Source organism: Mizuhopecten yessoensis, unplaced genomic scaffold (genome assembly GCF_002113885.1).
Source record: "Mizuhopecten yessoensis strain PY_sf001 unplaced genomic scaffold, ASM211388v2 scaffold11185, whole genome shotgun sequence".
NCBI lineage: Eukaryota > Metazoa > Mollusca > Bivalvia > Pectinida > Pectinidae > Mizuhopecten > Mizuhopecten yessoensis.
This window is the reverse complement of record NW_018408922.1, coordinates 1,740,855-1,764,831: the sequence shown is the minus strand read 5'-3', so window position 1 is coordinate 1,764,831 and position 23,977 is coordinate 1,740,855. Positions and strand designations below refer to the sequence as shown.

The following is a 23,977-nucleotide window of genomic DNA, read 5'->3' as shown; positions in this document are numbered from 1 at the left end:
CATTAAATTGACCAAAAAAATGAGGGAATAATCTAATCATGTGACATGTCTAGCATTCAATTTGGTTGGTTCATGAACGTAACATGCAATGTTAATAATTTTGTCTGCAGAACCATATGTGTCAGGTGAAACTTGAATTTGTTTGATAAAGAATATTTGTTTTCTCTCTGTAGAAATCAAGAGGTACCAGTCGGAGTTGTATGAAAGTATTATGAACAAAGATGCTAACTGTATGGAACTTGTGCAGAAATATGAAGAGGTCATTGAAAAAGAAATTGAAATCAGTAAGTTACAGTACATTCTTGATATTTTTTCAAACACAATGTTCAGATATATTATTCCTGCTCAGTGAAAAATGGAGTAAAGTTTCTCTCTTGGAATTGATATGGATGAATGTATTTAGCTGAAATGTTATATGAATACATTTATCGCCAGTACATAATGATAAATTGAACTTTCATCTTAACCCTTTCACCACTGTAGATCATAATGGACTCATCAAGATCAGTGTATTGGAGGTTCTACTAAAGTTGCATAGGGGTGAAAGGGTTAAGTTATAGCAACAGGTTTGTTCTTTGTTTATGTCACAATTAGCGGTATACCGAATCAGAGCACATTTACATATAGAAAATCCTTGTTATGCTGCCATCATTTGTCCAGACAAATTTTGGCATTATAAAGGGGTTTGGCGATAAAGTGAAGGAAATATATAAAGGAATTCTTAAGAAGAGGACAAAAGGGAAAATTGAAATATGTTGAACATTTACATACAGTAAAACTTTGTTATACTGCCATAATTTGTCCAGAGAAATTTTGGCATTATAAAGGGGTTTTGGAGATAAAGAGAAGGCAATATTATAAAGGAATTCTTAAGACAGGGATAAGAAGGACCTTGAAATGTGTTTGTGGTATATGAGGGCTAATTAAATGAGGGGCATTATTTCAAGGCTTTCCTGTACATGTACATGCACAGCACAAAAATTAAAGATTGTATCAGAGAAAAAAAGAATGTAAAATATGAGATTTTATCAATCATGAAATATAGTTGTATTGTGAAAGTAATTGGTGTGTATAAAGTTCTCGGTTCTAAAAGGAAACATTTAGAAAAGAACAAAAAACAAGGGAGTTAAGTCATTTCAGAACATCTGCATTTAATCACACAACAGTTAGCCCCACTATGTATTTCTTATAACTCCTATATCATACCCTGAAGTTCAGTCACTTACCCTTTTAGTTCACAAGTGGAAGTACACTACAAGTGGTGGTTGCTATCATGTAGCCATTGTAGTATAATTGTCAACAAATTTGCCTACCTACTTAATTTTTTTCTGAAAGTTTCCCAGTTGTCATGAATCACTCGGTTAAAAATATTACAGGGGTTGTGGATTTCTGACAGATGCAGTTAAACCTTATCAAAACTGTGTTTTTTTAAAATGTTTTTTTCAGACATTGGTTCAATGTGTCGATGTGGACGAGAATTTGAACATCATTTTATACAAGAACCTCACCAATCAAAACCAATGATTGACAAAATATCGGAGATGATACGTCGTGGCGAGTGTAAATGTGGCAGAGAAGGTCCTGGCCTTCACAAAGTCGGGATTGTCAAATTAACATTTGTCCACGTTGCTGCCTCGGCAAACAACGTGGAACTGTTGCGACTGCTTGCATCCCATGCCGACTTGTTCAAACAGCAGACATCATTAATGAATCTTTCGCCTATTTTTATTGCTGTGACCCTGAGAAACGAAGAAGCTACGGATTTCCTCCTCACACAGGATATAGATATTAACGCTGCTTGTACCACAGAACAATTAACAATCCTGATGCGTGCCGTGCAGCAGGAAAAGGTCAAACTGGTTGAAAGAATATTGCGATTTCCTGGCGTTGACCTTAATATGAAGAACGTACGAGGGGAGAGCCCTGCCACTTTGTCATTAGATTGGCAATGTAAAGAGATATTCGACATGCTGATAGATGCTGGAGCAGACGTCAACAGCACAACGGGATCGGGTGAAAGCAGTCTACTCATGATAGCCGTTTCTAAAGAGTTGGACTATGTTACTAAACTCATCGAAAAGGGCGTGAATGTGAACTACACCAATGAGCGCAATGAGTCAGCTCTGCACTTAGCTGTATATGTTCGTAAGTAAAAAGTAGTGAAAGTCAACCATTCATGTCATATTCTCAAGTTTACCAACACTGGGCGGTCATGAAATGTAATACAGGTTGAATCTCCTGGTGCTGGGTTTATAGGTCCTCTTTGTATAAGAAATAAAAGTAAAAACAGGTGAAGAGAAGTAAAGAAAATGCATTTGATGATTTATTTTTATTATTAGAAATTAATTGAAAAAACATCTTTGACAAAGTAAGTTTTACAAAAACGTGATCTATAAGTTAGGCCCAAAATAGATGTGGTTTTGCATTTTGCAAATTAGGGCTATACAGTCTGTACCTTAAAATGTGACTACTAGGAAATTATCCTTAATCAGTATTTCGTGTGGAACCTCCCCGGTATTTTCAGGAATAAACCAACTTTTGTAATGTAAACAAGAGCCTGTGGACTGCAACATTGAAAAAAACTTCTCGATAACTCCAAAGGCTAAGATTTGCCAGAGCTTTTCTTATATATACATTTAAATACATATTGAGCTATCACCTCTGACAAAATGTGTTAAATTTACTTTCATTTAACTTAAACATGTTGAATTTTTGGCTCGCTGGGTCTGAATCTATTAAGGCCCCTGGACCTCTTGTTGCGAGGTTGAATCACGAAAATATAATCACTGTTAAAATATCAAAATTTTACATTAAATTTCTGTAGTGGCGTAACTTGGTCATTGGGGTAATTAAAAAAGAATCATCTATTTTTCTGTAGTACATTGTACTGAAGTTGTGTGATGATAAAATTATCGTCAGGTTTTGAATTTCAAGATTTGTAAATTACAATATCTTTACAGGTAATGTTGAAGCAGTGAAAGCCTTGTTGGAAGCTAACATTGATCCCAATGTTAGAGAGACCGGTGAAGAAATGACTGCCGTAGCAATGGCTGCCAACCACCTGGGGGAAACGGCTTTGGTGGAAGCTCTTGCCAAAGGTGGAGCAGACGTGAATATACCTTCAGATCAGGGGTACAATGGATTGCACATGGCAGTGTGGAATGGCCACACAGCCATTGTTAAGGTTCTGCTAGAGGCTGAAGGGGTAGAGCATGACAGGATGACATCCGACAAAAACACTCCCCTGGGACTAGCGTGTCACGGAGGCCACCAACAGGCAGTGGAGATGCTGCTGCCAATGGGTTGTAATGTGAACAATCAAGATAAAGACAATGACACAGCCTTGCACTTTGCTACATACAATGGCATGACGGACACCGTACGATTGCTTCTGGAACACGGAGCAGATCCTGACGTTAGAAATAATTACAATGTCTCGCCACTATGGAATGCCGTTTATGGGAAACACACGGAGATAGTAAAAATACTGCTTGGAATGAATGTGACAATGGAGGTGAACTGCATAGGCACCGACCATCATTCAAACACTGTCGAAGTTGTGCCACTCTTCAATTCCCCAAGGTCCACTCTGTACGTGGCTGTCCACCATGGGTGTACAGATATTGTGTACCTTCTCCTCTCTGCCGGATACAACATATACAGAGAACAATGGCTCCTGAGAGGTGACTATTCAGAGTTACAACGACATAAAAACATTGTGACAATGCTAACGAAGCAGGCTAGTCAACCGCCTCGCCTCATTTCTATCTGTCGTAACTATTTCAGGAGGTATGGTAATCCACTCAAGATCAAGGAACTTGTGCTTGCCCTCAAGCTGCCAGAATACTTGAAAAATTACCTTTTGTTGGCTGAGTTATTGATCAAGTCCTGAAAAATACAGTGATCAGCAATATACATGTATTCTGTGCCCGACTTTCAGGATAGCTACTTGTTTGATATTATTATACATTTATATATTTATATATTTTTTTGAGAATAACTATTTTTGCTTGTTTTAATGCCGGAAAGTTCTAAGACCACCTTACCAATTTGACCTACCAGAATTGTATCATAAATATGCACTTAAGTATCTCATTTCTGTTTGAAAAATTACCTGTTGTTTGCCGAGTTATTGATCCAAGTCCTGAGAAAACTTGAGCTAAATCTCAGGTGACTATTTATTGTGCGTCGTCTGTCATCCGTTTACATTTTACATTTTCAACTTAAGCTGAAATACTGTCTAAGGGATTTCATTGATACTTCATGGGAATGTTACTGACATTTCTCTGACCAAGTGTTGTTATTTTTTCGGGTCGATCAGAAATCCAATATGGCCAACACGGCTGCCATTTTGAAAAAAAATATTTCAAACTTAAAGTCAAGTTCTATTGGGCCAATTTAACTTAAACTTTGTAGGAATGATCGAATCATGGTCCTGACAAAGTGTTATTATTTTTCGGGTTGATTAGAAATCCAATATGGCCGCTACAGCTGCCATTTTGAAAAACTATTTCGAACTCTTAATCAAGTTCTACTGGGCTGATTGAACTGAACTTGGTAGGAATGATCAACTCATGGTCCTGGCAAAGTTTTTTTTTCCTTTTTCGGGCCGATCAAAAGTCCAATATGGCCACCACGGCCGCCATTTTGAAAAGTGTTGTTATTTTTTCGGGTCGATCAAAAATCCAATATGGCTGATAAGTCCAATATGGCCACAACGGCCGCCATTTTGAAAAAAACACCTATTTTAAAGTTACAATCAAGTTTTTATAGGCCGATTGAACTGAAAGTCTGTCTAGGAATGATCAACTCATGGTCCTGACAAACTTAACTTAACGTTGTACCTAACTATTTTTTACTCAAATTGATAGGAATGATTGACATCATTATCTACACAACATATTTCGACAACAAAAATAAATAATGTAGGACTCAGGTGACCGTTAAGGCCCATGGGCCTCTTGTTTCATTTCAGGATTAATACCCAGCAATCTGTCTATTTTGTATAAGTTGAATGACATGAAAAAAATCTTAAAATGATCTTAAACGGCTCTGCTGGGGAAAAAAAATCATCATGGCTGTTATCAAAATGTCTATTTATTTGCTTATTTATTTATTACAATGCAAAATTGGAATAGCAGACTCATTTGCATTGTAGGCACGTGCTTCTTGACAGGAAATTCTGGCCTGTATCTTTAGCCATAACATTTATGATTTCAGTTTTGAAAGAAAGGATACGACTGACATGACTGTGATTTTTCAAACCTTAATGATAGGCATTCTAAATTGTTGTTTTAATATCATATAAAATATCCATTTTTTACTACATTTTCATCCGAGAAAGTCATTTATAAACGTCAGTCCATTTGTGATGCATAATGTATTTCAGAATTGTTATTTATTAAGATGTGGTTCCTAAAAGGATCATTAATAATGATTTTGATGTTTTTCCTTTTTGGAATATTGTATTAATCCAGCCCACTAACCTGTCTTGCCTAATGTTTATTAAGTAAATTGTAGATTGGTTTGGTTTGGTTTTATTTTGTTTAATGCCCTATTAACAGCTAATGTCATTTAAGGACGTGTCTCCATGTGTGAAATGTATGCGTGCTTGTGTGTTTGTATGCTGGAGGCAAAATATGTTATTGTAATTGCCTCCTTGCGATGGCGCAGATCTGATGCTAATTTCAGAGTGCTTTCTCACCGAAAAACCATGCTGAAGGCACCCAGCACATCATTCCACCCAGTCACATTACACTGACAACGGATTAACCAGTTGTTGCTTAAAAATTCAGTACTGATCGTTAAACAAGAAACAACTACTACCATTTTTAAGGACTTTTGTATGTTCCGGCCTGGGGACAGAGCCCACTGCCTACCCCACTTGGGCAAATGCTCAACCTTAATGCCAAAGGTAAGGTATTGCCGAGCAAGGCACTAGGAAACGAAAATCTGGAAGTAGGGAGGAAATATTAAGATACCGAATGTTGCAATGGGGGCGGCAGATCAATTGTGGTTTCTTCACTGTCCCCTCAGCAGAAGGCACGGAAGGAAACTCTGCAGAGCCACCACATTAGTTATCTTTTACAACATGTAGTGGGATACAGCGGGCCAAATACTTCCCTGAACCTGTAGGGGCCTACGTTATAGCATCCCTCGTCAAATTCAATGACACTCTTTTTGGTACAATGCTTTATAATATCTCTTTTCATCTGCATGCATGTATAACAGACCTGCTTTTAAGTGTGTGTTTGATAAACACATTAAAAACAATAATATCATGACATGGTTGATTGAAACCTTATAATTTTACCAGGATTTTCTATTGGTTTTGAAAAAAACTTTAGATTCATGAATGTGTTATTTACCTTCAATAAGGTCGAGCATAGTAGTTATAGACAGATGTCGTATACAGGATATGTGTTCAAATCTAACGTCATGGGATGACAAACTATTTGATGTAATGCATATTTATCACCTCTGAAGCAAAATACCAGTGAAAGTCTTTAAGTTTATCTTTGAAAAAGACCCCAAGGCCAAAAATCTGTGAATCCAAATATGTCTGAACTGGTGTTGAAACAGAGGGGCAGGTGCGTTAAAACCCCATAATTTACGAGTTTAAAAATTCAGAGGAGTACTGGATAATTGTAATTAATAATCTTTAAAGTATATATATATATATATTATGAACCATGCCACTACTCAAAAGAGTTAATTGTGGCCATTAAAGTTACAGTTAAAATTGGGGACTAGAAATCCACCAGCAGGACCTACAACCTTGTAAAACACATACATTTGTTTGTTTATGTTTAACGGCCCATCGACGGCTGTGGTCATTTAGGGCCAAAAACACCACATACAGGTGATTGTACCTTTGAAATGAAGTACCAAGTAATAGGCACAGTTTGCTAAATAAAATGAATTAAGCTACATCATACAGCTGTTTTGTCCTTCTAGACCCAACCTCTCCCAAGGTCATAAAGAGTAGGACACTGAAACCTGGGAGAGACAGGGTTGTGACCAGATGTTAAGGTCGGGAGTGGATTTTGAATCATATGTATAGTGCGCATGCCATGCCTTTAACTGGTTGATAATGTAGAACATTTTCGTTAACCCATTCACCCCTAAGGTCACATTTGAACCTTACCAAATCCAAGTCTTGGCAAGTCTAGTTTATATATGTAGGGGTGAATGAGTTAACTTAGCCTTAATATAAGTTTAGCTACATGTATAAGTTGCAAAGTTCTTCATGTAAAGCAATGAAAAGTGGAACAGTAATACAGGTCTTTTATAGTCTTTGTATGTGTAGTTTTAAAAACTAGATGAGCTTTTCTGGTTTTATCAGTCTTTTTTTTATTTTTTTATTTTTTTACTGAGTTGAAGAATAAGATTATAGATCAGCTAATTGTTTTTTTACCGTCTTTTATAGTCCTTGTATGTGTAGTTTTAAAAACTGGATGAGCTTTTCTGGTTTTATCAGTCTTTTTTTGTTTTTTGTTTGTTTTTTGTTTTATTGTGTTTTTTTACTGGGTTGAAGAGTAAGATTATAAATCAGCTAATTGTTTTTATCATTAAATTGTCAAAAGTATTGAAACCTGAATCTCTATGATAAGGAAGCCAGTATATATCGGGCATCCAATTTGCCCCATGATACACGTGTGAACATGTTACCTGTTTAATCTGAAAGCCTTTGTAACCCGAATTGTCTCCAGTTACGAGTGTGTGCCATTTAGACAGATTATACTGTATGTTGTAGTCGATGATATTTTTAAGAAAATAATATTATCAAAAAAACTGTGTGATTGTTATTGGTTGATAAAAAACATTGCGTTAACATTGTTGTTAATATTTGTTGTCCAGTGGCGGATCCAGAGGGTTTTTTGGGGCTTCAGGACACCCCCCTAAAGATGAACAAGAGACACATGCGATTGCATCTAAAAAAATCTAAATAGATACAGTATGCCAAACTGCTTCATCCTTCTCGGACAATTCGGTGATACCAGGGGCCAAAAAAGTGGAAATACAAATGGGTATAATCTACTGTTGCGACATTGGCCTAAATATTAATTTCCCTGTCTAAAATGAAATTTGGGGGCCGCGGTGCCCAAGTGGTTAAGGCGTCTGACACCAATGCTACCACTAATAATATAACCCTCCACTACTGGATCGCGAGTTCGAGACCTATACGTGAGACAGTCGCCAAGTACTGGCCGTCGGTCGGTGGTTTTTCTCCGGGAACTCCGGCTTTCCTCCACCACCAAAACCTGGCTCGTCCTTAAATGACCATAGCTGTTAATAGGACGCTAAACACAAACAAACAAACAAACAAATTAAAAACGAAAACTTTATCTGTCTCTCAAACCAATGCCATTGTGCAAACGAAGACCACACTAAATAAACAGTGATATAGTACTTCCTCCTACATATTAGGCGAAACGTTCGTTATCACTTACACAGACAATGTCAAAGAAAGAGGTGATTTAGTTGAAAATGGCTGTGCTGACCTTCAGCGAAAAATTGAATGTCAATTATAGTCATATTCATGAATGACCCCCCTGATAAGTACATACAGAATGCCATTAAAATCATCAGTTATTATCCCGAATAAGTTTATCACTGTCATGAGGAATGGCCTTTGATGGCATTTGAAATAAGGAATATTATCCGTTTGAAATGATACATTCAAAAGAAATTCCAAAGCAAGCAAACCGCAAAATCACTTTCTAAACATAGACAAATTCACAATAATTAAATTCACTTTACACCCCAAGTATTTTAAGATTATTTTTGCTTTTGACATTCTGCTGTCAATCCTAACGTTCTTCAATGCATTATATGAAAGCGTCTGTGGCAGGGGTTTAGCTGACATTGACATTTCTCTTTATAAGGTAAGAACCATTATTTTTACATTACTGTTCCTATGCTGTCCGTGTTAACGAAGTCAGAGCACGACTTTTGAAAGAGCCAGTACATTTATCAGTGATCGTTAGAGTAAAACAAGTAGAATGCCCCTCTCCTTTGGGACGTTTCTCCAAATATGGAAACAGACTAATGTTACGCCTGGATATACATAAAATATATACAAAAAACATCCAAAGAAATGACTAAAAAGTTTCTAAGTGCTTCCGTAGTACTTTAAAGTCTTTAGAGATTCATCAGGAAAAATACAGTGTATATAAAGAATAAAAAAGATCTAACAACCGATTACAAAACAAGCAGCTTTCTACCTTTTCAGGTTCTATTCCCACCTAAACCATATGGACAATCACATGGACATTCACTCTTTGTTATGATATATACAAGATTGAGAAATTGTGCAGGTCAAATTATAGACCTATTTTATTGTAATCTATACTTGTTCAGCATATGGGACGACGCGTTTTACAAGGGCGTTTTTACCTTAAGCACATTCAACTCTCTCCTATCGCTAAAATCAACATGGTTTTAAAATTGCAGAAATAACTTTTAATTAACTCATTCGATTCTTAGCGATATATCCGCAGTATTAGATAAAGTCAATGTGTGTCGTATAGTATATTTGGCACGTGAGAAGATTTTTCGGTAAAAGCTGGCATCATGGTCTAATTTTAAAATTATGTAGGTTTTGCATTGACAAAAAGCGAATGGTTTACATATTACTTATCAAATCGTATCCAAAGAGTTTTTATAAATAGGAAAACGTCACGACTGGCATCCTATTAAATCTTGGAGTATTCAAGGATATATATTGCTTTCCAATACTCAATTACTTCCACTTCTGTAGTTTCTGCATATCTCGAACACATATCTCTACATAATACATGTCTTATCCAAAAGATGGCTGGAAGACTTCAATTCACAAACACCGCAGCTGTAAAGGTAAACAGGACAAGTGAAACATTTCTTTTTTTAATGAATAATGAATATTATTAACGGAGTAAGTCCTCACAAACACTTCGCTTTGGTCATATCTGACAATAATTACCATCGACACGTGCGTAGCACTCGTGAAAAATATTAAAGCATTCACCCCACTCGTGAAATATCAATAAACCAAGATTATATTATTATTTTGGTTTTCTCCGGTCCACCTACCGCAAGTAATGTTGTGATTTTTTTTTTGCTAGGACAAATTAAAAAAACGTCAGGGATATAACTAGTTTTAATATCCAAAATATTGCAGGACATACCGCTATATATATTAGGAACATAACAATGATTACATACAGAATAAAAAATAATTTAACAATTTAGACTATTCGATTTGAAAAGTGATGTTTCGAATGTTGAAAGTTAAAAAAAAAATGCTAATGTGAAAAAAACTTAAAGATAGAAATCTTACCGCCAATAAAATATTATCTATATACATTTTTATTATTTACAAAACACCATATGCAAGAGTATATTTTGTTTTGAAATAATAAGGTCAATAGGAAACATCGACCATACGTCTGACTAACACCAAAATGAAATCAGCTCACAACAAGTTCATCCTTTTGACCTTTCAAGAAGATTTGTATTGCAAGGCTAGACGGTCAAGGTAACCTATTCGTAGTTTAGTCAAATGGGTTATCAGTTATCGGTAAGACAGTTTTTTTTATTTCTCTCTCGACGTCCCAGTTTCTACGTGACACAGGCCACCTGAACAGACAGCAGACGCACCGACAACATTAAGTATTTTTTACATTTCATTATAACATTTGTAACAAATTCCTTTGATCTTTTTTTCCCTTTTGCTAACACTTAATCAAATTGCCCGTTTGTAAGATTTCCTAAAACTTCAAGTTTGCACAGGTATTATGAAATGAAAATTTAGTTGCTATTTTCACAATGCTGAAAATAGCAAACGCAAATTGGCTATTCATAGAGCTGCATTTTGAAGGTTTTTTTTAATATTTCATTCTTACATTTGTAATTAACATTTTTTTCGCCTTTTGCTAACACTTGAACCTTTGGCGTGTTTGTAAGATCGCTTCAAACTAAAAGTTCGTACAGATAGTGTGAAATGAAATTAAGTTGCTATTTTTACAATACTGAAAATAACAAATGCAAATTGGCTATTCATAGAGCTGCATTTTAGGGAACGTTTGCGAAACTGGAACATGCTTTGTCAGATCCTTTTTTTTTTTTTGCGTTTTTAACAAATACCAATTATTATTATTTTCATACTCGTTTAATATATTTATTTATCAGGTTATGAAGGTGATTTACATTTGGACTACAGCCTGTCTCACTCTCGCATTGGTACCCTGTAGCAATGCTTTTGTCAGAGACAGAAGAGTTCCAAGATTGGTAAATCTGATTCACGGGGATATGAGGAAAACCGTCAGGGAGGTTTCCGCACCCTACCCAGAATTCCTCGACCCGGAAGTAACGGTGCTGTCAAGCAACATGTGAGATTTAATATCAGTAGTTTAGTTATCAAGTCGCTTAAATGTATTAATCATATATGCAACAGATATAACAAGCCGATGCAATGTTAAACATTGATTTTTCTTGATATACAGACTTAGGCCTAATATTATTGCCATAGATTATGTTGTTGGTTTTTTTTTGTACCAAATATTGAAAAAAAGGTCATAGATCTGAGAAACTTCGGTTTCTTACGATAATTTGTTATTTTCCAAAAGTGATTACCAGTTAAATAACGAAAAGCAAATAATGAATGATATCATCAGGCTTAAATTGATTTTAAAATGTTCTCAACCGCGTGCTTTTTTCAGTTAGTAAAATTCTGAAGATATATTGTTTATACTAGCATTACTACTCCGTTGCCGATTCTACCCGATGCGAGCGCTATGTCGTCAAGAGTATTTCATAACTACTTTATATGTGCATTTGTATCGTGTTATCCCCCAGTCCCCCAGAACCTAGAACAGAAACCAATCTCAGCGTTATGTACTTGTATTCAATTCTATTTAGACAATAATTGTCCTCTCACCAAATTCTGTTCAAATGTAACCACTTTCAATTCACTATCGCCAATTTTCCTTTTCTCGCCTGTAACATCCCAGTCGCCCCTGCTTGTGGAGTTGACTTGCTACTCCAAAACCCTTTTTTGAAATACCACGTTATTATGGAAAGATATGTATTTTATTGACCAATAAACAAACAAGGTAAGATTTTCTGTATATGTTTCAATCTGCGCATAAGAAGTTTTAAGGTTATCAATGATCATGAAAGTAAACATAATCTGATTAAATACCAAAAATGACATATTGTTTGCTTTTTCTCAGTCGATTCATGACCTACATACTTTCTTACATTTGAGAAGAAACATCAGGACCGTTGTCACTAGTATTACAGAAACGCCTACCTTTCTGGAGAACCTGATTTTTGTCCTACCTGTTAGGGAGTCATTCGTCTCATCAATTCTTTTTGTTATTATCCCTATCAAATCTCAATTACTATTTGACCTTATGTGTTGACAATATGCTATTCATTTTCTGTCGCATTTTATATATACTTAGCATATTTACGAATAAGGACTAATATCATTATTCTTTTGTCTAGACGACCCGATCCTAGCACCATGCCATCTATTGGTAACGGTCACGTGGCCACAGTAACACACAGCGACACCATGTATGTAGATGGACTCTACAATGGCCGAAACAGCACGACACACAGGGCCAGACTACGGTCTTCCGCTTCTATCAACATCACACAATTCTCTTTCCCCGTGGACACACAGAAGTATTCACTAGACGTCGGTAGAGGTAACACAATGGATTAATTTATTAGCTTTTTTTCCCCCAAAAAAAATCGTCTGTTACGTTAAAATAAAGTTTATAACTTTGAGTGTTTCAACGGCTTCAAAAGGGCAATATTTACAGTACCATAATGCAATATCACAGACCCTCAAGATAATGAATACAATACAGTACAACAATGGATTATAGAGTGGCTTTACACAAAATTTTATAGATGGTACAAGGATCTAATTATTTTTTTCAACTTTAAGAAAACTTTGAACATTTTGCGTGCGTGCGTTAAAAATGCCCTTTTTTATGTAACATATTGCCATTTTGACCCTTACATTCTTTATAAAGTTTTATTTTTCTGTTCACTTCTTTTAGATGAAAGCAATTTTCTAAAGTACACTCACTATGTATATTTTTCTCGGTAGATCTACAAAATGGTGAAATGACCTAAGTGTTTATACACTTCAACAAAAATAGCGACACGACCGTCATTATTGTTACAAAGTAATGAAATAAGTATATGTAAATTTAATTCTATCTATATTCCGCTGAATTTACATTGAATATACGTTATTTAACCTTTAATTGCCAGGTATGTATATAGAAGAATACAGCCAGGAAGGCAAAGTGAAAGTAGAACTGAAGATGTACGCCCATCAGTGGATGAACCGTCTGCTGGTTACTGAGATATCAGTGATTAATGACGGTGGTCAACCTGTTTACCTCAATCTATCCCAGACCCTCGGGCCAGTCAGTAGAGATGTTACCGTCAACACCACCCACAGCAATGGCTACCGGTAAGTGTTGTAATAGTGCACTGTATATTTCATTCTGTCCCAGACCCACGGACCAGTCAGTAGATATGTTACCGTCAACACCACCCACAGCAATGGCTACCGGTAAGTGTTGTAAAAGTGCACTGTATATTTCATTCTGTCCCAGACCCTCGGGCCAGTCAGTAGAGATGTTACCGTCAACACCACCCACAGCAATGGCTACCGGTAAGTGTTGTAATAGTGCACTGTCTATCTCATTCTGTCCCAGACAAACGGACCAGTCAGTAGAGATGTTACCGTCAACACCACCCACAGCAATGGCTACCGGTAAGTGTTGTAAAAGTGCACTGTCTATCTCATTCTGTCCCAGACCCTTGGGTAAGTCAGTAGATATGTTACCGTCAACACCACCCACAGCAATGGCTACCGGTAAGTGATGTAAGATGTGCAACACACAATTGTAAACCTCCAGAATGTGAATAAGTAAAAACACAATCGTTCAGCAAGTTCTTTTTCGTAGAAAGTAACGTTGTCACAAGGAACTGTAGGTCATTAACAACTGGTGCAAAAGATACACCGCGGTAACGATATAAATAGAGTAAACAAAGAGGCACAATAAGATCCCAAGAACAGTCCTAACACTCTATCAAAGCACGATGAATCCGTGTTTTGACAAAGTTGGACGAGATATTACGGTTGACCTAAAGTGATTTTTCTCTTTAATGTATCGGTTAGAAAGAGTAAACACGAGAACTCGGGATTTAGAGGGTTCACGCTCTAAGTCACCTCTTACTTTCAGATTAATGATCCAACCCCAATGGAATATGTATCCATTGACAGTATGCGGAAGATTTGGAGTTTCTACATCTGAGAGTAATATTGCCTGATCAGCCATGACTCAGTATTGGTGACTCTTTCTCTCTCACTTCTTGCCTTGGATCAGGGGAAAATATCATTTTAATGCAACACTAATTACAGCAGATAGAAAACGTTCAAATTAACCAAGATCATTTTAGGAAGAACAGTAAAAAAAAAAAAAAAAAGTTTCTCTTGAGAACACATTATTCCTGTTTCCGATCGGGATAACAATTACCATGAACTACGACGTCACAATGAAAGACGACATGGCAAAGTATTATTACTTCACCTCATACTGAGAATATTGACCAATTAAATAACGTCCAGGGTGTTCTAGTGGGTACCAAAAAATGAAAAAAAAATCTCCTATGAGGTTTATCAAATGAGTTGGGAGTGAGGAATCATATAGTGCTTGTGGGAGAAATAAGTGTTCACACCCTTTCAGGCGAGGTTGGTAAACCTTACACTAGGGATGCTATTTTGTATGTGGTTCCAACCGAGATTGTCATGTCATCTAATAATCTTACCCCGAAGGTGGTAACGATGTGCCCGTCTCACCCGCAATGGATTAAATTAATCATTTTCTTCTTACCCCAAAAATTGGGACTTCTTCAGATAATTAATTTGTTGAAAAATAATGCTTCGTATGGCAAATATCCAGAGATATTGTGACGTGATCTAATTGTAAAATATGACCTCATCAATTGTTTTCATTGTAAAGTCACAGAAAATATGTTAGGTGTATCGCCTTAAGATGAGATAAGAAAATCCTACAACTGGAAAATTATGTTTGTGATTTTCTTCTGAGTAATAGATGATTACTGCAGAACGTGGTTGGTGTAAGTTGGTAATTTGTTCCCTTTCATGCTACCGTGTACTGCTATCTTTTGTTATATCCTTATTTACATGTGGCGTCATGCGAACAAAACTATGTTCGCATGAAAAATTACTAATATCCAAACAAGCAATCCAGCAGAAAAAGAAGCACAATGAATTGTGTGTGTGTCTATTTGTTATAGCGTTGACCTGGAGATAACGAAGGAGACAGAGGTGGAAGGCGCTGATACGGTGCCAGTCATGGCATTATCTACTCCTGTTCCGGAGTCAATCACTGTGGGGCCGAGCGAAGCCTCCCGCCATCTTTTCCTCACATCAGTTGGACAGAACCCCTTGATAGCCATGGACTTTTTTGGGACCGGTTTGTGATTTAATTTAAACATTTATAACATAACTAATTCAAATATTTACTTCATTCGAAATCGATGTTGTTTTAGCATTTGTTTTATTTTGATTTCTTGCGTTTATGCTAGAATCCTTAAACGAAGTGCTTCTTCAAAACTTGACGTATGTCCTCAATTAGAATAAATAGATTCTACGCAGGTAAATTACCAAAGGGTGTCAGTGATGTGATAATCATGATATTACGATTTTCCAACAGGACTAAGCTATTTTATGAATGGAACAATGGAGTCTTCTCACGTGAACCATTGGGCAAACATGTGGCGTAATGGAAGGATTGATATAGGCGGAAACAAGGACCTCAGTAGACTCAACTACGCATCGTTATATTATCTACTCAGTGAGATTCCCCAGTATGAGAGCTACGGACCTTTCTATGGCATCTCTGCAGGAGGATTAGGATACGGCGACAAACACAATGTAAAGAAACCTCTTTACATTCAATCTCATTTCTGATACCTATCAAGAATTCTTCTTGACTAAATGGATATCCTTTTGACACAATCTGTGTGTTCTCAGATGTTCTGTACGACTTATAAATAACATAAAATCCGCTTATTAAAGCATGAATGCATTTCTACACTGTTTCATATGATCAGATACGGTTTTTGTTTCGGCATATTGTCTGATGTTTAAATTGACAATACTCATTAGAATACTGGATGCATATTTACATATGTATACGAACAAGTGTTTAGTTCAATGAAGTGGTAACCTGTAAGCCGGAACAATTTGCTTTTAGAATGCACAATATTAATAATTTAGAAATTATCACCTTAAAAAGTAGGCAGTCATGTCCGAATTAACGCAGATTCACTTTTTTCATGTCTGCTCATTTCCTGATGTCCCCTTCCCTTTTGTTTTGGTGTTTCCTCATTTCCTGATGTCCCCTTCCCTTTTGTTTTGGTGTCTCCTCATTTCCTGATGTCCCCTTCCCTTTTGTTTTTGTGTCTCCTCATTTCCTGATGTCCCCTTTCCTTTTGTTTTCGTGTCTCCTCATTTTGTTGTCTTTCCCTTTCGTATCTATTTTGAGTTCCCATTTTGTTGTATGTCGAAGTTGCTGTGCTTTTTTTCTATTATGCTTTTTATTATTTTTCTATTGCCTTTTCGAAGGATTACAAAGGCCATGTATCTTGGGACCAGGACACTTGGATGTTTCCCCCCGTCCTTGCCCTCCATAGTGATAAAGCAAAGAAAATCGTGAAAACTCGAATTACGAAACACTCTGCTGCCAAACAACTCGCACAATCAATGGGCTACAAGGGGGCTATGTTTCCATGGGAAAGCGCTTATAGTGGTGAATATTAACTGATGAAGCATATTGCCAAGCCAAAAGATAGATCTATGCATTTTATTTATTTTCAACGAATCACAAAATCATTTGTTATTTTTGCATCAAAATATAAGAAAATACAGTGTATAGGATAAACGCTTTTCTATTCAACAAATAATTTCATCATTTTTTTTATAATTTCCTTAAACTGACTCAAATTCGCTTCTTCAATAAATTTTAGACATTTCGCAACAGGTCGTAACGTTTGTCCGACTGCTGACTGTTTGAACTACCAACACCACATCTCTGGCGACATAGCACTGGCTTTTCAGCAATACGTCATGATGACGCGGGACACTCACTTCCTCGACAGCGAAGGCGCAGCTGACGTCATCACAGACATAGCCTCATTCTGGATGTCGAGAATGAGTCATAATCAGGAAACAGATCAGTATGAAATACATGGTATTGAATTCGGTTTCATTTTCAAAAAAGAGTAGCTATAAAATGTTGCCTTAAAAGGAAACCTGACCTTTAATTAGACTTTCGTCATTAACTTTTGAGAACAAAATAATTGTCTCAGTGGCTAAAGTGAAGTGTAACATTGTACCAAGTTCACTTAAAAAGATATTTATATATTCTTAATGGAACTATTTATACTGAAAGGTATAACCGACAACTAAGCGTGTGAAGAAATCAATCAGTAATATTGTGATTGCATGTCAGTTCATCCTTTTTCCGGGTTTCAAATATTTTATTTATCTTATTTATAAAAATATCTTATTACTGTTTGTATAACAAATTTCTTTATATATTTCTTCCAGAAAAAAAAAAGATTCTTGAATAAAGAAATTACATTGTAGGTGTGATGGGCCCGGACAAATCCCATTACCCCGTCAACAACTCTGTATACACCAACAGTGTGGCGAAAATCAGTCTTCTTCTGCCCAAGTACGCCCTCTCTCTGATTAACAGGACGGTGGATCCGATGTTTGAGGAAACGGCTTTAAAGACTTACATACCTTTTGACGATGCGGGCAAATGGCATCCAGAGTTTGATGGCTATCAGCTAGGTTTGTAATTATTAGTAATTAATGTATATCTACTGGCTTTGTCAAGTTATACTCTTACTTTAAACTAACAAAATGAAATAGAATAAATACCTAATCATGGAAACATAAGGAAAAATAACAATGTTTACGTCTTGAATATTCATCAGATGCATGTGTCGATACAGGCTGCTGATGTCAAGTTGCATCTGGTTTCAAAATAAACAAGTTATATATTTTGGGCTTTCATAAAGAGACACATTTCTCTCTCCGTCAATTATTATAGTAAGTACACCTAATTCCGCGATAAAGTATAACATCTCAACTGACATGATAATTTGATATAAGATATAACAGCAAAATTGAAATCGTGGTATTCTAATATATCTGCGACATATCAATATTTTCCATTAAGATTTTTATCAATTTTTACTGTTTTCTATAACGAACCTAACAGGTACAACAGTACAACAAGCAGATGTAGTTCTTTTAGGATTTCCTTTGATGTTTGAACATACTAAGGAAACAAGGATGAATGATCTGCAGATTTATGAAAAGGTAAATATTATTCGAATCATGAGGTGAATTGTTCATACCTGTTTGCTGTGGTTGTCGTATGAATTCCTGTACTTTTTGCATTTATCCTGCATTGCCTGTATATAAAACTACCAATTTTTCTAATTGTCAAATGTGAGTTATGAGACGATAAATCTTGAGTTATCATCGTGACGTCATAGCAATTGTGACGTAATAATGATAACGTTATAAATAGATGACAGACACTGCTGTTTACTGTTTCATTTATTAAAAATCTACCTTAAAAAGAGATAATATACATATCTATTAATAGACAAAATCAATGAAAAAATGTTTTACAAATATTGAAATATATTTAGTTCAGATATATTCCTAACTCGGAATAGAGTTTAAGGCAAATGCTCAGAACTTTGAACACGCTTAAATACAATGGGACCTTGATATAACTGCTTCAATTCCTTAACGAGATTTAAAGAAGTCTATTGCATGTATCTATTTCTGTTTTAAGTTTTTCAGAAGCATACTAATTGTGTATATAATTGTGTATATAGTATCTGACATCATTACATGAATCACAGCACAGATATGTCAAGTGAATTTTGAATATATATGTTTTTCAAAATTATTCGGACTGAAAACAATATAAAGTTTTTACTTTAATAATTATTGAAATGAAATAGATTCAAAAGATATCTTAACGGTCATGATACTTATAAAAACTGTATAGAAATTAATTCAGCTGAATTCTGATAGCATCTCCTAATGATACTTGAAACACTGCCAAAATTGTAATGATGTATTAGAAACACATTTTTCTGGCACGAATAAAATTTCATTTATAAATTATGTCCGAAAAAAATAATGAAACGAAATGAACAACAAAAAGTAACAAGATTGTTCTGAATTTAAAACCTACAATAGTGCCAGTCCAGGACTGGAACCCTGGACCACCAACTATTATACTGTTGTTTTAACCAACTCGGTCACCTTACCAAAGGTAGTGCTTTGACCCTGTCACGTCACAGTTGTATGCAAAACGAATAGAAAGGGAGATTACTGTATGTACGAAAAACTACAATCGAATTATCTTGGATTTGCCTATAGTTTGTCAGGAATCCTTAATCAGAAGATTTTTTATTAAAAAAAAATTAAACAAGACTCCGAAATCCTACACAATGCAGTTAACTTTTATTTGCAATCCTGCTTTTGTTGTTTATTTGAATAAGCGTCGTTTTGTTTTCTGCTTCGAATGTAAGTCTTAATGATTGAAATTTATATTTAAGGTAACACCGACGGCACCTGTCATGACGTGGGCTATGTTCGCAATAGGTTGGCTTGAACTAAACAACACCTCTAAAGCAGAGCCACTCTTCAACAAGCAATTGCAGAATGTTATTCCTCCATTTAACGTGAGCTGATTTTTGTTTTATCTTCAATACGTTTCATCAGTTGGGAAAATATGTAATATCGAATTTTTACTTTAAACACAAACAATGTACGTATTGAACGTGTCACAACCCTTCAAGACCGACTGGTGCTATGACTGCGACTCAGTCATAGCTTGACAAAGGGACAAGTCGGTCTTGGAACGTTTTGACTCGAAGTAAAAATTCGATATCTATTTTGTTTTGTTAACATTATCGTCTGTACGTTTTTTTGTTCATTTTATTAACACAAACAAAGATAACTTTTTAATGTTTATGATTCTTAAGCATACATGAAATTGAAGACATCAACGTTTAGTTTTGAATGAATTTCCCTCTTATATTGATTTCTTTGTTTACATTATCATCTGTACGTCTATTTTTTATTATATTTATAAATATTTACTATATTTATTAACACAAAAGAAGTATTTTTTTGTAATTCATTCATGTGAGTATAATTGTAAGGCACCAAAGTTCAGTTTTGATTTAGTTTCCCCCTTAAGCTATTTTTTGTTTTGTTTACATCATCTGTACGTCTTATTATTATCATTAGCACAAAAGCAGATACATTTTTAATTGTTTATAATTCATTAGCATAATTGTAAGGTATCAAAGTTAAGTTTTAATGAGTTTTCCCCTTATATTAAATCATCATCCTTTCTTGAATAACTCAAAAAAGGAAGACAAAAACCTCTTGCCTGTCCTAGACATCTTAACATCTCCTATTGTCTAACTCTTTTTCTTATGTAGTTTTTGCCTTTTACCCATATTTCTTACGAACCCTTAAGTCCAATTTATTAAGTAAATAAATTTCCTTGTAAGTCCAGCAGTTTGTATATATTGGATTTAATAATATTTGCATAGTTAAGTATACATTAATGGAAAGGAATGTAGCTTAAGCCATACCTTACATGACAATTGTGTTATCTTGAATAATTCAAAAATACAAACTTAAATATTGTATAAATTATCTTAAAGAACACTTTTTTCTAATTTTTCTTGTACCATTTTACGTATAAGGTAAAGCCTCCTTAAACCAGCCGCTGTACGTATCCGGTTATCTTAGTAAATAACCAGTGAGTAAGGGGACATAACGATCATTTTCTTCGCGAAGTTGTCCCAGTAATTTTACTGTCTCCCAATCTAGAATATAATACGTCTCCAGCACACACGCATGCATGCACCCATAGGGAGATACTAGTATTAGCCAGGTGGCATAGGACTAGTAGCCAGTGTCTGTTAAGGCAGCTCCTGCAATTTCATCGCAAAGTGTTTAGAACAATGTATTATTCATTGTATATGTTAATTGTATTGATTGTATAAATGGTATGTCTATGTACTGTAAAGCGCTTTAGAGTGGCTTATTCTAGCTTCATAGGGCGCTTTATAAAATGTTGTATATTCCTTTATTTTAGTTACTGCTGCTGGGAACGAAACTGACTGGAATATCGAGCTGCACCTTATTTACATGTATAAACAAAAATGTTAACAAAGATAAAAGTTAAATATAATTACTTTACTAATTTTAATAAACCTTTTGTTTTTGTTTTTAGATATGGTCAAACCCCTCAGACAGTAAAGGAGGCCAGAATTTTTTGACTGGTATTGGAGGATACTTACAATCCCTCATTTATGGATATGGCGGTTTTAGAATATTTCAGGATAGACTTCAGCTCAATCCTGCCATGATACCAAACACGACGTCATTCAACCTGACTGGAATCGATTATCTTGGCGGGTCATTTGATTTCAATTTCTCAGACAATTACATGCAGATAAACCAGACCTCATCAGCCGCAGAAGACATGAAGATTGTTATATCCTCCAACGGTCAAACTGAGACGCTGCACGTCGGGACGGTGGTCCAGTATCCCAGGTGTAAAGCCTATTTGATGCCTGTATGATATCAAAATGTAATGGAGTCAATACAATAAAATATTCTCTAGATATATGCTTGCTTCATTCATGATTATTGGTAAACTTAACTGATTCATTTACGAAACTTACCGTGATATTTTTCTGAACGTTTTCATGTACGAAATTTGAAATTAAAAAAGTTGAAGATGACGTAAAATGGTGAGGACCTGTTAAGATGTAACATAAAGGATATAATTCAATGCAACTTAAGTTTCATGTTTACCAACAGATCGATCTGCAAGATGCAAACCAAACAGGCCACACCATCAAATCATTTGTACTGTTTTAATACAATATGATTGAACACTAAGGCATTCAGTAAGCCTGCTTTCTGCGGTCCATATGACTTTTTAATGTAAAACCTGTTGGTCATCAAAATAAGTTTTTTAAGTCATTTAGCAAGATGGGGTATGAACGTCAACTTATATTTATGCCAGTGCTATTTTGATTACATTCTTAAATATCGGACGTGTCGAAGTCTCATACAACAGTAGATGCCTGAGCATGTGACGTCATCACTCACACTGTGACGCTGTCCTTGTAAGGTTAATAGCTATTTCGTACTGATTATAAATTTAAAACATAGATCTAAATGCATGTTCATTTCAAGAAATTTGAAAACAATCTATAAATGGTACTACTTTCCGCTATAACCTGCTGACGTATTCATACACCAACTGGAAATATTATGGAAAATACACCGCCGAATTTTAGCAGGTGTAAATATGACGTCGTCAACACTTAGGTACATCTATATATGAAATAGGTTGTTTTTATGACGAGGAGTCTGCATAGAATTACATGAAATAAGTGGTATATTTTTATATGTGTCAATCGTTTCTATGTTGTACATTTCGTGGTATATATATATGTAGTATTTTGTTTATCTGACCTATTCGACTATTTAGCTTATTAGTACCTGGTACATTTGTTCTGTTTGATAAATATCTGCTTAGATCTAACTATAGTCTATGTATACTAGTATATATCAGACGACAAAACACCTGACACTGTTTCCGTCGGGTGTATACTCATCAAAGGAATGTGATGATCACACGAACACAACAAAACTATTCCTGTTGTTGTTCAGCTATTGAATGATGGAATAGTCAACTACAGGAAAGTTTACCATAAGTTTGAAATGTGTAGACTATGGTATAACTTAAAATTTACCAATGATGATAGATTACTGAAAAAAAATATCCATAACTGGTCTCTTACGGTCAGCCGCTGTTGGGAAAAGAGAGTTATCAAACTGATGAAAGGACCCTGGAACGATAACACCATTAAACTCTGTAAAGCAAGTATCATTTTACTAGTGCGGATAATAAAAAGTGGTGTAGATATTTACATAATGACCGTAATTGTGATAACAACAATAAGTTGGGAACATACGGATTGTAAAAAAATAGTAATTTTGCAGAAACGTATGCCTCGAGTATTATTGATTTCAGGCGTTAGCTAAATTTCGCAGTGGTGATTTAAAGCTGAATATTGAAACTGGTCGGTATTCTCGCAATTAATATGCTTAGAGGTAAGGCTTTGTACATTCTGTAAGTTAAACTGTATTGAAGACGAATGACATTGTATGTGATTTTTACTAAGATATAAGAGCTAATCTTTTACAACAGCTGAACATATTGTTCCAGGCTTTAACTATTTAAACACTAAACAGAAAATTGTTGTTTTAATCAATTAACCTAATTTTCAATATGTCTTGGCGAGCAAAGTTCATAATTTAGATTGGGAAAGGAATTAATATAAGCTCCAAGCTTGTTTTCCCATCCCATATTTACAGTTGTATTTGTAATATTGTTGATTATATTGAATAAAATATTGTTTAAACTAATTTAGATTGTAGAAGAATGTGTTTATTATACAGGTTATATAGGTTAGACTTAATATATTGAAAACACATTCTTTTACAATCTTAATTATGAACTGTGCTCGCCAAGACATATTTAAAATTAGGTTAATTCATTAAAACAATAATTTTCTGTTCAGTGTTTAAATAGTTAAAACCTGGAACAATCTGTTCTGAACTAGTTTTTAGAGTTAATAAATTAGGTCGTCCCGTAAGCCTTAGTAGGCTGGGATTCAATTATATATTGTTTGTGCATTTTTAGATCATGCTTGTATGTACATGTGATGTATGTCCTTTATGCAAAATTGACATGTGATACTTTTAATAAAATAGATTTATGCAATATTGATTGAC

General features: G+C 35.2%; 3 protein-coding genes across 3 annotated transcripts in view; all 3 read left to right on the top strand.

Moving 5' to 3' along the window:
- LOC110440584 overlaps positions 1–4,270 on the top strand; it is a 40,404-nt gene extending 36,134 nt beyond the window's left edge. The window contains exons 12-14 of the mRNA XM_021483729.1: positions 174–284; positions 1,447–2,145; positions 2,961–4,270. Of these exons, the coding sequence (XP_021339404.1) occupies positions 174–284; positions 1,447–2,145; positions 2,961–3,892 (1,742 nt within the window). The 3' untranslated portion in view covers positions 3,893–4,270. The remainder of the gene's footprint in view (positions 1–173; positions 285–1,446; positions 2,146–2,960) is intronic.
- A 7,022-nt stretch (positions 4,271–11,292) lies between these two features.
- LOC110440583 (protein-glucosylgalactosylhydroxylysine glucosidase-like) lies at positions 11,293–16,012 on the top strand. Its single transcript, XM_021483727.1, has 5 exons — positions 11,293–11,372; positions 12,493–12,698; positions 13,276–13,480; positions 15,337–15,515; positions 15,756–16,012. Exons 1-5 carry the CDS (start codon positions 11,293–11,295, stop codon positions 16,010–16,012), a joined length of 927 nt encoding a protein of 308 aa, XP_021339402.1.
- A 2,384-nt stretch (positions 16,013–18,396) lies between these two features.
- Positions 18,397–21,843, top strand: LOC110440559 (protein-glucosylgalactosylhydroxylysine glucosidase-like). The gene is made up of 3 exons (XM_021483701.1): positions 18,397–18,436; positions 19,699–19,824; positions 21,396–21,843. The coding sequence occupies exons 1-3, from the start codon at positions 18,410–18,412 to the stop codon at positions 21,744–21,746; spliced, it is 504 nt and encodes a 167-aa protein (XP_021339376.1). The 5' UTR covers positions 18,397–18,409; the 3' UTR covers positions 21,747–21,843.
- The last annotated feature ends 2,134 nt before the right edge of the window (positions 21,844–23,977 follow it).

Bases quoted from the DNA above. Each gene is read 5' to 3' on its own strand.
- LOC110440559 (XM_021483701.1), top strand. From the start codon at position 18,410: ATGAATGATCTGCAGATTTATGAAAAG. The intron at 18,437-19,698 runs GTAAATATTATT...TTTATATTTAAG, and splicing joins ATCTGCAGATTTATGAAAAG to GTAACACCGACGGCACCTGT. The intron at 19,825-21,395 runs GTGAGCTGATTT...TTTTGTTTTTAG, and splicing joins ATGTTATTCCTCCATTTAAC to ATATGGTCAAACCCCTCAGA.
- LOC110440583 (XM_021483727.1), top strand. From the start codon at position 11,293: ATGAGGAAAACCGTCAGGGAGGTTTCCGCACCCTACCCAGAATTCCTC. The intron at 12,699-13,275 runs GTAACACAATGG...TTTAATTGCCAG, and splicing joins TTCACTAGACGTCGGTAGAG to GTATGTATATAGAAGAATAC. The intron at 15,516-15,755 runs GTTTGTGATTTA...ATTTTCCAACAG, and splicing joins CATGGACTTTTTTGGGACCG to GACTAAGCTATTTTATGAAT.